Below are 11,866 nucleotides of genomic sequence, written 5' to 3' on the forward strand. Positions count from 1 at the left end.
CGACCTGGGCCGTTGTGACGCTGGCAAAATAGTGAGGGGGCCGAAGGCGCCCCGCGAAGCGGCAAACCTATATATACGTTACGTACGTCCCTGCGACACGGACACAACCACTGACGACAGGAAACTGCCGCTTTCGCCATCACGGAGTCCGTATCGGCCCCTGCGACACCGTTTCGACGGAAGTTTAATAAGCGGTGGAGCAGAGGTGGACCTGGGCATAGACAGATTTTGAATTCCGAGATTTCTTTCTCTCGCAATTCATGCATGGGCAAAGGGTCGGGCAAATGCGAGAAAGAAGTTCTCGGTTCCCCTGCTCGCCCAGTCTCCATACCTACAGTTTCCGTAGACATAAGCGCGAGGTGTTCCTTCTAGGAAATGTGAAAAAACGAAAAAAGAGTTGTGGTCTACACAGAGCCTCCGAGACCGCGCGCGCGCGCGATCTCAGAGGCCATCGTCTACAACGTGTGTGACGAACGTGTGCGATACGACACGAGGTTTTGCGGCTACACCTGTTCAGCCATTTGTGTGTAAGCGCGGTCTCACGCAATGACGCAGAAGTGGCTTGAGCACGTCCTGTCATGAGGTTCACGTGCTACTGTCGCAAACGAAAGACGGCGACGGCGAATACACGAGCGTGCCGGATTCTATTCTTACCACTTATACAGCCATCTATTTCTTCATCATTATCATTATCAGCAGCCTATCTCATGTACGCTGCAGGACGAAGGCCTCTATCTGTCGTCTCCAATTACCCCTTTCCTGTGCCAACCTATTCCGACTAGCGCCCGCGAATTTCGCAATTTCATCGCCACACCTAGTCTTCTGCCGTCCTCGACTGCGCTTACGTTCTCTTGGCACCCCTTCTGTAACCCTAATGGTTCACAGGTTATCCAACCTACGTTTTACATGACCTGCCCAGCTCCATTTCTTTCTCTTGATGTGAATTAGAATATTGACTATCCCCGTTTGCTCTCTGATCCAAACCGCTCTCTTTCTGTCTCTTAACGTTACGCCTAACATTCTTCGTTCCATCGCTCTTAGCGCGGTCCTTAACTTGTTCTCAAGCTTCTTATCCTGTTTTACTTTAATTGTACCCCTCGCTTCTTGGCCAATTGCCCAAGGTGGGTACTACGTGCCAGGTGATGGAAACCATTATCATCAACACGAGCGGGACCCCGCATCGGCACAGGAAAATGTGTGAACAGAAAAGAATAACCGCCTGATTAACAGCAAATTCCTAATACCACCCAAACCATGGCCAATAATCCCCCCGCAGTGGGCATGCGCCATCGTAGAAGCAAATCCAATCCAGTTCAACCCAGTTGCCACGTGGCGCGAGGAGGGAACGTAGAAGCGGCGCCATTGTGAGAACAAGCCAGGAGAAGAGGGCGGCAGCGGCAGAAGAAGCAGCCTGTCGGATGATGGGTCCGGGCCACTGCGTATGCCTAGTGCTCCTTAGCCTACGGCTCAACGTCTCAAGCTGGTGCACATCTGCGGGGTGTCCAGCGGAGCACCGACCAATGCCTCTGTGGTCTTGGCCGACTTTCCTGGCCTGCGCTTATACCCAGTCCTGCCACGTCACCTGGACGCTCGTCTCCAGCTATATGGATACCTCAGCCGCAGCCCACTGCACGCCTACACCACTCCGGCCGTGGAACTCCGACACTCCACATACAGTACCATGGTGATGTGTCAACATTGATTTTTTTTATATAGTTGTGTAATTTGTGGATGTGGTTTTGACTTCATAGCAAGTGGTGTCTCTATTTTGCGTTGCGTTTATGTGTGATAGTCTTTGAGGGCTTACAACACGTGTGTTTGTGTGTGCATGTGCGACAGAGAGCGTATGCTTCGTCTTCATTTCCCAAGTCTGTTCGCACTGAACACGTTTAAGAACCCGCTATGGCGGATTGTCCGCGCCGTGACGTCTAAATATTTTACTTTTACGTACACTAATAACAGGCGGGACGTGCTGCGTCACGGATTCACGCGTCGCCCCCAAACTGCAGGCGTGAAGAAGAGCGTGCGACGAACCAAGGTCTGCGCCGACATTTTCTTGGTGTGTAGCACATTTATAGTTGGGCCTATGACTGTAAGTAGAGCCAATCCCGATCTCCCTTCATTGTTGCAGGGCTGCAGGTCACATCGGTCTCAATCGATCATCTGAGTGGTACCTCGCACTGGAACAACGCGCTACGCAGAAGTTACGGTGCCTTTACCTTTGTCATTGTTTTTTCCTACGTTTCTCTCGGTTCGCTCTGTCGCAACCATGTCAGATTTTTTTCCAATGCAGACGTTCTCGTAAGTACATAAGAGCTCGACTTGCTCCGATACTCGATTTCCAGCACGACTTTTCCTGTTCCATCGTTGAGCTCTGGCTCGGTGCGGTCTACTTCACAATCAACTGAAGAGGATGTGTCCTCGCAAATTAAATAGTATAGTGGCAGAACGGTACTCTATGTGTCATAGTTTTTCTTTCTTTAACTTGCAGATTGTGCTTTCAAGCCGCACCAAAGGACATAGCAGTACTGGCCGCACAGTTTGTGACTTGAAAACGCCATCTCGCAAGTTAAACAATATCGTGGCAGAACGGTATTTCGTCGCGAAAGCTCTTTTAACTTGAGGAGCAGTGGCTCTCGGACTAAGGTTTCTACTGGATATTCCTTCGCACGTTTGTATTATTTAGCGAGAGAGCTGCTGGCGCTCTCAAGTTAAACTAAACGGTCGCAGAACGGTGTACTACATGTATTGTACGCACGTGCACCGCTCTTATATAGCTTATCGTGCACTAGGCTCCGTCTAATTTCATGTCACCGAATCGTCGTTCCGTTTCGACAACGGACGCAGGCCTACACTTTAGACCGGGAGCCGCAGCCTGCCAGGTCCTCCATCGGCAGGAAGCGACCTCTGTCCGCGGTTTCCCGAACTAACGCGTGCGGGCCAGCCTTTCTGTGGTCGCCTTGGGGCCACAAGCCGTCGCTTCCAGGTACAAATGAAGGATTTATAGGATGTCTCCGCGCTCTGTTGCAGGAGGCGAAGCGGACAAGGTTTCCCACGACGAGCCACATAAAAAACACCACGAGTGCCATTGGTCCTACGATGGAGTAGAAGGTACTTTATCCTTGCGTGGTTAGATTTAATGGACACGTACTTACGCACATTTTCGAAGCTGCAGACGGTAGCTACGTGCTCGCGCGCTAATTGATTGCACTTAACAAGTATAAAGTAGGAAAAGACAAAATGAAAAGAAAACAAATACATATATCCTGCCTGAAGTATCCTTGCTGCTCCTTAAAGGGACACTAAAGGTTAATATTAAGTCAACGTGGGCTGTTGAAATACCACCCCAGAAACCTCGAAACGCTTGTTTCATGCGAAGAAGAGACTTATTTTAAGAGAAAATGCGTTCTGAAGTGTCCGCGTCCCTCTAGCGCAGTTCAAATCGCCCGCCCTCCGATCGAGGAGTGGTGACGTCATGGTCTCAAAGTGACGCTGCGCCGTCGGTGAGTAAAACGGTGCCCGCAGACGGCGCTACGGCTTTTCTGCGCAAAACGCAAACGCGATGCCAGGAACAAAGCCAAGACAGAGCCGACAGCATCGCGAAAGCGGAACTATGGCGGCTAGCGGAAGGGAAAGCGCGCGATGATAGCTGGTTCTTTATTTTATGACGCCAACTTTGACGCTCGTTGCAATGGACGAGCCTGACAACGACACATTGGCTCGCGATGCTGGGCTCGACTTCAGCGATTTAAGCACTGATGAACATGACCTGCTGCTGACGGCTCGCGCTGCCGGCGTCGTTGCGTACTATATACTACGACGGCAACTGTATGTCATGGCTGTACATATTCGCACATTTGTAGCTTTCTCTACCAAACCAAATGCCGCACTCACCGCTCCGTCTTCGACCTGCACTTCTTGCGCTTCGGATTATGCAGGCAAGGCCGACGGAACAGCGCTACGGGGAAGCATTACTTTGAAAGGTACTCCACACGACTTCAGTAAGTCGGCGTTGAACTCGTAATCCTCTGGACGAAAGTGCAGCGAGCACACTATGCGATTTTTCGGCTCTTTGCCAACGCGCTGTGGCAGAGGTACGGCACTTAACCACTTCGAACGAAGAGGTTCACTCGTTGGCACACAGTGATAAGTAACGTTGGATTCGCCGCTGCAACTGCCCTTGGCCAAGTTCCGCGGAATGTTCGGGCATCCCACGACATCACATGGGTGGCATTCTCGCTGCCTGTTCCAAATGCAAGTTTCGCGAGCCAGCAGAACCAGCACAGCACGATGCGATAACGAAACAACTGAAACTCCAAAGCGCGCGCGGCGCAGAGTCGTGCGCGCAGACTCGAGCGAAAACGAAACTTTCCACCACCCATACGACTGAAGGGTAACGTCAAAATGTTATTTTTTCTTAGAATCGAACAGAAGTGGACAAGTATCATTTTCTTCCGTCTTGTAACCTAATGAAATGATCTTTTTAATATGAGTAGGTGAGTACTAGTGACATAAATTATGATGATCGTCATCGGGCTAGTACCGGAATGTCGCTGGAGGGGGGGTCTCAAATCGTGTCATGCATTTTCCTCAATTTCTCGGTTGCTAAAGCTTTGTTCGCGATTATATTGACGCCTTAGACGTTCTAGAGCGTTGCTTTATCGCTTTAACTTGACTTCATAGTAACCTTTAGTGTCCCTTTAAGTACCTGCTGAAATACCTGAAATACTTCTCGTGCAGTTGGTATCGTCGATAGTGGAAATCTTTGAGCAGTTCACTTCCACGCGTGTTCATTTCTTCGCACTCCTCTTTCGCCACTGAACGCTTGACGATTAGATTACTATTCCATCCACGTGTAGGAAACGTGCGTGTCGCCACTTGTTGACGAGGATCTCGTTATGCCGATCACGTGTGCGCGTGACGGTGGGCACTTTTGCTGTGCGCGCTTTCGCAGGGCCCAAACCGGACAACTGGGGCGACCTGATCTTCTGCATGCCTGGAAGCGTATGCGCCACGGGCTCCGTCCAGTCGCCCATCGAGATACCTTCAGGTCTCGTTGAGGAAAGCGCGAACCTCAAGCTGGAAAACTACCAGAGAGAGTTCGTGAAGTTCGACGTAGACGTGGACGGCCACGCGAGTGAGTTTTCGTTGAAGCACGACGTACGCCATGTTGCTGTAGTTTTAAGCCTGTAGTCTATTCGTGGTAAGGTCTGTAGATGAGTTTCGGGGTAGCGCTAACCTCGTTATCCCGCTCCCCTTCACCTGTGATCCTCCTCCTACACGGAGCGCCGCTAGTGCACGAAAAAAAAGGGTTCCAAATGTACCAACACGCGTGCTAAACAAATAGCTTCTAGTTTGTGTCGCACTTCATTATAATGATCGATACACGCTTTCCAATTGTTTTCCGTGCAATCAATCCTTACTTATGCGTGTGATGGCGTAAACCATGCTACGTAAGAGAAGCCTTAGAACCTTGCAAAAGAAGATAAATAAAAATCGAAGAATGAAGAAATAAACACCACCGCTAACCGGCCGAAATATCATGTGACCAATCGCGCACGGGCAATGTTGGAGGAGCGCGAGCACATATGATGAGTACGGCGGCTAGATGAAAGAATGGCGCTACCTTGAGTCAAGGTCCCCTAGCTAGGGTCCTTGATTAGTGGCAGTGTTCCTGCATACGGCTCCTAACTGGTGGCAGAGCAACTCGTGGTAGAGCAAGGGGAGCCTTTGTAGTAACTCCAATCGCGTGGCACTGGCGGGTGACATCTTGTATGGTATATTTCTGCTAAAGAAGCCTTTATTTTTTTCTTCGTGCCTGAACGTCTGCTGAACTTAATGCGCGCGGTTCATACAACAGTCTGCAGACGCTGGCCGTGTTAAACCTGCTGAACTTAGTGCGTGCGCTTTTTACAGTAGTCTTCAGACGCTGGTCGCGTTAAACAGCCGTGCTTCTCGTGATGGAGTTGCTTATCTTTAGCTAGTCCGTGGCAGACTGAGGAGACATTTCTTCCTTGTCTCCTCGTGTGTCTCTGTCCCGACGTAGGGGCGGCCCGCTGCGCGCTAACGCACGCCCTAAGGGACCACAGCAAAGTTCATCCTTGCATCCATCCATCCTCGGGTCCACCAAGGCGCGTGCGACCTTAGAAGGCGCCCCCTTCCTGTAGTGGCGCACCTGGACGACTTACCACATGTCTTTGAATTTTGGTTGCTGACTTCAGTCAGGGTATGCGAGAGATTCGTTGGGATATCTTCACAATGGCCAACTAGGCTGGAGTCTTTAGCAATGCCGAAGGGTTGCACGGCTGACCTAATGCAACCCCTTTGCTCTCATCACCATCACTAATAACTTGCTTCCCAATTTTGAGGAACTCGTGATGAACCTTGCCTCGGGCTAAGCTCTTGGCTTGGCTTTTTCTACGAGGATATTCGGCTGGAATGCTCAGAGAAGATATTTTTCAGACTTTTGCTAGCTTTTTGCGATGAAAGGTACCCACATACGTCATCGTCTAAAACAGGCTATGACAGCTACAGTTTTAAGCGGCGCCAAAGTCGAAATGTTGGAGCCTAGCAGGCCTTTCTTTCGTATTTGTGCCACTCCAGACTAATACCCTCTTGGCAGTCTCTGGCCAACCTGTCTTATATTTTGCTTCGGAAACCGCAGCCCAGGTGGTAATGAAGGAAGGCGGGGCGGCTCCCTCTGTGGAAAGCGCAGACGTGCTCGGCCAAGGCAAATTTGTGCTGCAACAGTTTCATTTCCACTTCGGGTCCAACGACAGCCAGGGAGCGGAACACAAGATCGACGACGCTGGGCACGGCTTTCCCATGGAGGTGCGAGACTTCGAAACACCCGTGGCGCTTGCCTTTTAAGGCAAAAAAAGTTTCTTAAAGGAAAGCTAAAGGCAAATATTAAGTCAAGCTTAAGTGCTAGAAGATTGCTCGAGAACGTTTAAGGCGCCAGAACAGAGCTTTAGTAATCAAGAAATTGAGGCCCTTGCAAACACACATGACTTAATTAAGCAAGGTTGATGCGCGGTGTTGTAGGTACTTCAGCTGTTTACCGCTAGGCAAAATTGCCATAGCACGATTAGAGACAATTAACTCACTCGCGAATCAACTCACTGAGATTTACTCAGTGATTTACTGAGCGTCTGAGAGAGCCCCGCGGTCGTCCGAGGAAGCATGCAAGTCTGCAGGCGTGTCGAAGTGATTCCGAGTGGGCGCTAATCTGTCTGAGCGAATTAAGGCGATTCCGCGTTGGTGAATCTCTGTGAGCGAGTCGACGCAACCGCGCACTGAATGCGGTCCGGGTCACTCACGCTCTCCCGTCTCTTCTTCCGGCAGGTCCACTTCGTCCACGCCAAGGAAGGCAAAAGCAGCCTGAATGAGGCCCTCAAGGAGCCCGGCAATGTACTCGTTCTGGCTGTCCTATTACAGGTTTGTCTTAGTATAAGTAGAGCGACACATAGCCTATACAGCTCGCTTATAACCGGTCCTCACTTATAGCGATCTCTTAACGCGAACGGCTGTTCGTGAGCCAGTAAATTTGCAGGAGTTTAGTGCGGGAGACTGCTCGCTTGCGACGACCCGTTAGCCGTACCGGTTCGGTTAGAACACAGTGATTTGTAGTGCTCATTTTGGTATAACTGCTGCGGAGCACAGAAAATCTTGTATTCGCAACTTTCACAGATGGTGGCGGTGTCCCGCGGCCTGTTCTTGAACCAGCGACGCGGGGATTGGCCTCTGTGGAATAAGCGAGTGCTGTGCTTTCAGGCTTAGGAACAAGTACGGGTGAATTGCCCATTAATGCGTTACCCATGTAGAAGTGGGGGGATATTTCGAGAAAGAGATAATGTTTTGCGCACTAAATTGTCGAAAAAGAAGAGAGTCGTTAAAAATTAAGAGGGATAGAAAGGGAGCTGCGTGCGGCCACTTTACGGAGTGCGCCCCGATTTAGTTCATCACTATGGGTCCGCGTTCAGAATGCCCGTCGGATTATTCTGAGACTCTAGTACCCGCAAAGGAAGCCGGCCGTGATATCCTCAGCAGTCATTGTATCCCCGTATTGTTGTCGTCTCTGCACATTATCTTTCTTTGCATTCCTCAAAGACTGAAATACAGTAGAATTGAAAGGGGAGACATTTATTTTAAAATGACTGTTTGGTTATCCACTGATAACAAACAGCGCCGCGGATGACTTTCATGTTTGCGCGGTCTGTAGTTTGTAGAACGGCGTGTTCTACCAACTACGAAGCGGTATTCAGGGCCGTTGCGATTTCCAAGCTCACTTACCTTGTGTGCTGGACTTTCCCACTACAGAATGCTCGTATATAGAGCTTCAGTCCGTCGACGAATGCCCGTTAATGAATTTTCGCACTGCTCTATACATAATATAAAACCGCTCTTGGTTAGCAGACTATACCTTTACATGCGTCTTATATACGTGCTTGATTGCCGATTAGTGGCACCATCGCTTTCAGCGTGTACGCTAAAGGGTTTGATACAAGATTTGATTTAGATTGATGTAGGCCGGAGACCCAGCCGTCCGCGAGAATTTAGTTGCCTATCTCACGTAGCTGCGGCGGCGACGCTCTGTATTTAAACATTTTACTATTAAACACGTTACAGCCCTTCCAATACAAAGAAAGCGCCCAAATGTGTATTTTGGTATATAAAAAAATGGGCGCCGCTCAGACGCGTTGCACGAATAAAGGTTCAGTATAGGAGCTCACGCAGTCGCACGTTCAAGAACACGTTGACTGCCATATTGAGGAAGGGGGCACAATAAAAGGGGGGGCGGAGACTGCCCGGCTCGTTATGAAGATAATCTATGTACGCATATACAGAAAGAGGCGTCTGCTACAGCCTATGCGTGTCCGTCTCCAGGTTAGGACAGGACATTTGCAACTGACTAGGGGAAATTCGAACTGACCAGTGGAAATTTAGCGCAGCCGGTATCGCCAACAGCATCTCCATCTCACTCCATCTTCTGCAGGTGGAAGACAAACCCGCGGACAATAAAACGGACGCTGCGCTCCAAGTCATTATCGACAAGATTGGCGTCGCCACCGACTCCGCCAAGGTACACACGGAACGCTTATCCGGAGCTGGTATTTAAAGAGGCGACAGGTGGATCCTGACTTGGATTGGATGCGTCCATAATCGCCGTCTTGGGTATCTCACGACGCGTTGAGTGCAAGTGGTTCGCATCGGTGTGTAGTACGTCTTCTCACGCATATACGCTGTACTGTGCTTTTAGGCGGTGTCTGTTTTTCACCGGGTTATGGCTGGTATATCACTGCCGTTATCACTGCTCTCACCGTTAGTACGTCGTGGCAATATACAGCGTGTATTTCAGTACGATTTCCAAAATTTTGGTATTGCAGCTTCTGCGTGTAATTCGATAGTGAAAATGATAGCAAATTTATCTTCGCAAAATAGTATATGAAAATTAATTGCTCCGCAGGACAGCGAACAATATTGCACCGGTTGCATTGGTGTAGCGCGGTCGTGATTTTTTTTTCATTTTTTTTTAAAGGCTTGCAACGAAATAAGTTAGACGTCTTGTATAATTCTTGCTGAAGAACGATCACTGTTTGTGGACATGCCTTCTTTTACATTCGGTTCATGTTTCAAAAACTATCATTCAGCCCAGAAAAAAATGTGCCTGCCGTGATTTATCGCTCACGGCCAACGCCGCGGACGCCGACACCGACGCCGACGACACCGGCTTTTCTGCGACACGAGCTCCTTAACGCTATCGCGTTAAAAGAGCAATACCCGTAATGGCTGTGTTGCACTCGTCCTTTAGGCAAATCGCGTGATTTACGACGCGTGCTCGTAGTAGTCGCTGACCGTTTATAAAATCCAAGAGGTCTGCCCGCATGAACTATCAACCCGCAGTCACTATCATCTATCTGTAGTCACTGCGGTGTCGCTTTAGATTGGGTACTCGGTGGTTCAGAGCTACACGTGGTTGCTGAAGCGGTTAGAGAAGGTCGCTAATGAAAGAAATATAATAATAATAACAAATAACTAAAATACAATAACACGGAAGCAGAAAGGCCTCTCTTGCCATGGGAACAGGCTATATTAGCCACGTAAGACTGAAAAATACGAAACACGTGTAACGACGCCGTCACGAATTTTGAAAGTGTCTGCTATGGCCTATTTAATTGCTTAACGCAAAAAAAAAAAAAATGGGAGGAGGGTCGGAGAGCGAGGACGTGTTGTACAGTGAAGGAGCCATAGACTGAACAGTGTAAGTGTCGAAAATATTTACCGAGCCAAAGCATCCCAAATGCGAGAAAATTATCTGAAGCACATGATGTCACACTGACTTACTGAAGCTGAGATTGCGATGCGAAACTGAAAAAAATAGACAAATGTCATTCTGGTGTACATTTTCTCTTCGAAAGTAATCAGCCTCTTATCGTGAGATTAACAAAAACGTACTTATGAAAGGGTATTTTATCAGTCTAGACTGAGTCTTTTTTTTTTCCTTTGTGGCTCTTTCAGTCTGTAGTCTGTTATAAGCACTGATATCGATAAAGCTGACTTCATTTCATGACGAATTGCGTTCCCATTGAACCGTATAGGAGCAGCTACCCTTCCTGTCTATATTCGAGCGTCGTGATCTCTAACACTGGCGCAGAAACTGAAGCTCGGCGACATCGTAGGTCCCATCACGAGTTACTACAACTACAAAGGCTCCCTGACGACACCGCCCTGCACCGAGGGTCTCGAGTGGATCGTTCTCGACTCGCACCCTTCGGTGAAGAGGACAACGGTGGGGCGCCATTTCCGTGTCGTTCTTCGCGCACGTATGCAGCAGCAGTATGCGCCGCAGCAGTATGCGCAGCAGCAGCAGTATGCGATATGCGCGCGCGCGCATACCGGTTTACACTTACGCGCGACGTGTGTTCATTTCGTACGCCATTTTTTTTTTCTTTTCATATCGAATAACTCATGCCCCGTTTCTTCTCTCAGCTCCAAGCGTTGCGCGACAAGACGCCGAAGGTGCCCAAGAACAACTTTCGTCCGTACTACAAGATTTCCCAGGACCGCGAAGTGAAAAAGTACACCACGACAACGTAGTTGGAATAAAGCTCGACTTCTCTCCAGCGCGACTCCGCCGGTGGCGGCCTACATTTGCGCGCTTACCCGTTAAACATTGTTGGCGGCCTACATTTATGCTTACCCGTTAAACGATATTCCCACGACGCCGACCGCTTGCGACATTTTTCAAGAATATGAAATCCTTCATTGCTCTGGAACGGAACTTCTGAAGCATACGCGTTTGCTTGTCTTCTTCATATGTTTTATCAAAAAAAAAAGAGAAAATGTAGCCCCTCGGTACAGTGCCTAGAATTCTAGACACTGTACCCTCGGACCTCCTTGTCTTCTCATTGCAATATAATCAGTCAGTCAGTCATTCCACCTAGCCAAAGTCAAGCCAGTCAATGTCAAGCCAGTCAAGTCAGCCAGAGTATGGTGTTCTAGAAGGGGGGTACTGTATACCTTCTACCTTCTACTCCCTTCTAGTTCACTATAGCCAGAGGGCGCTCGACACGCATGGTGGCTGCATGGCCGCCATTATCCGCCATGTTTACTCTCTGATTGGCTGTCGAGAGGTCACGTGCTTTGAAATTTGTGCCGGGAAGCGGAAGTTTTGCAAAATGCAATTTTGCGTTTTCATCAAGATGACGAAACGTGACGTCGAGCTGCAAATTTTATAGACTAATACATTTTTTTGGACCTTGGCAGCTATATTGTGACGTTAGCGCTTCAAAAAGAATGTGAGCAGTAGCGTACAGAAGCCAGTGCAATGCATCTGCAATTTCGCGGATATGTGGTGGCGATCCAA

General features: G+C 49.1%; 1 protein-coding gene across 1 annotated transcript; it reads left to right on the forward strand.

Moving 5' to 3' along the window:
- Positions 1-1,269: 1,269 nt before the first annotated feature.
- On the forward strand, positions 1,270-11,307 carry LOC142560499 (carbonic anhydrase-like). Its single transcript, XM_075672653.1, has 10 exons — positions 1,270-1,684; positions 1,963-2,059; positions 2,132-2,209; positions 3,031-3,111; positions 4,955-5,137; positions 6,665-6,831; positions 7,345-7,437; positions 8,996-9,082; positions 10,655-10,789; positions 10,990-11,307. Exons 1-10 carry the CDS (start codon positions 1,682-1,684, stop codon positions 11,095-11,097), a joined length of 1,032 nt encoding a protein of 343 aa, XP_075528768.1. The 5' UTR covers positions 1,270-1,681; the 3' UTR covers positions 11,098-11,307.
- The last annotated feature ends 559 nt before the right edge of the window (positions 11,308-11,866 follow it).

Source organism: Dermacentor variabilis, chromosome 10 (assembly GCF_050947875.1).
Source record: "Dermacentor variabilis isolate Ectoservices chromosome 10, ASM5094787v1, whole genome shotgun sequence".
Lineage (NCBI taxonomy): Eukaryota > Metazoa > Arthropoda > Arachnida > Ixodida > Ixodidae > Dermacentor > Dermacentor variabilis.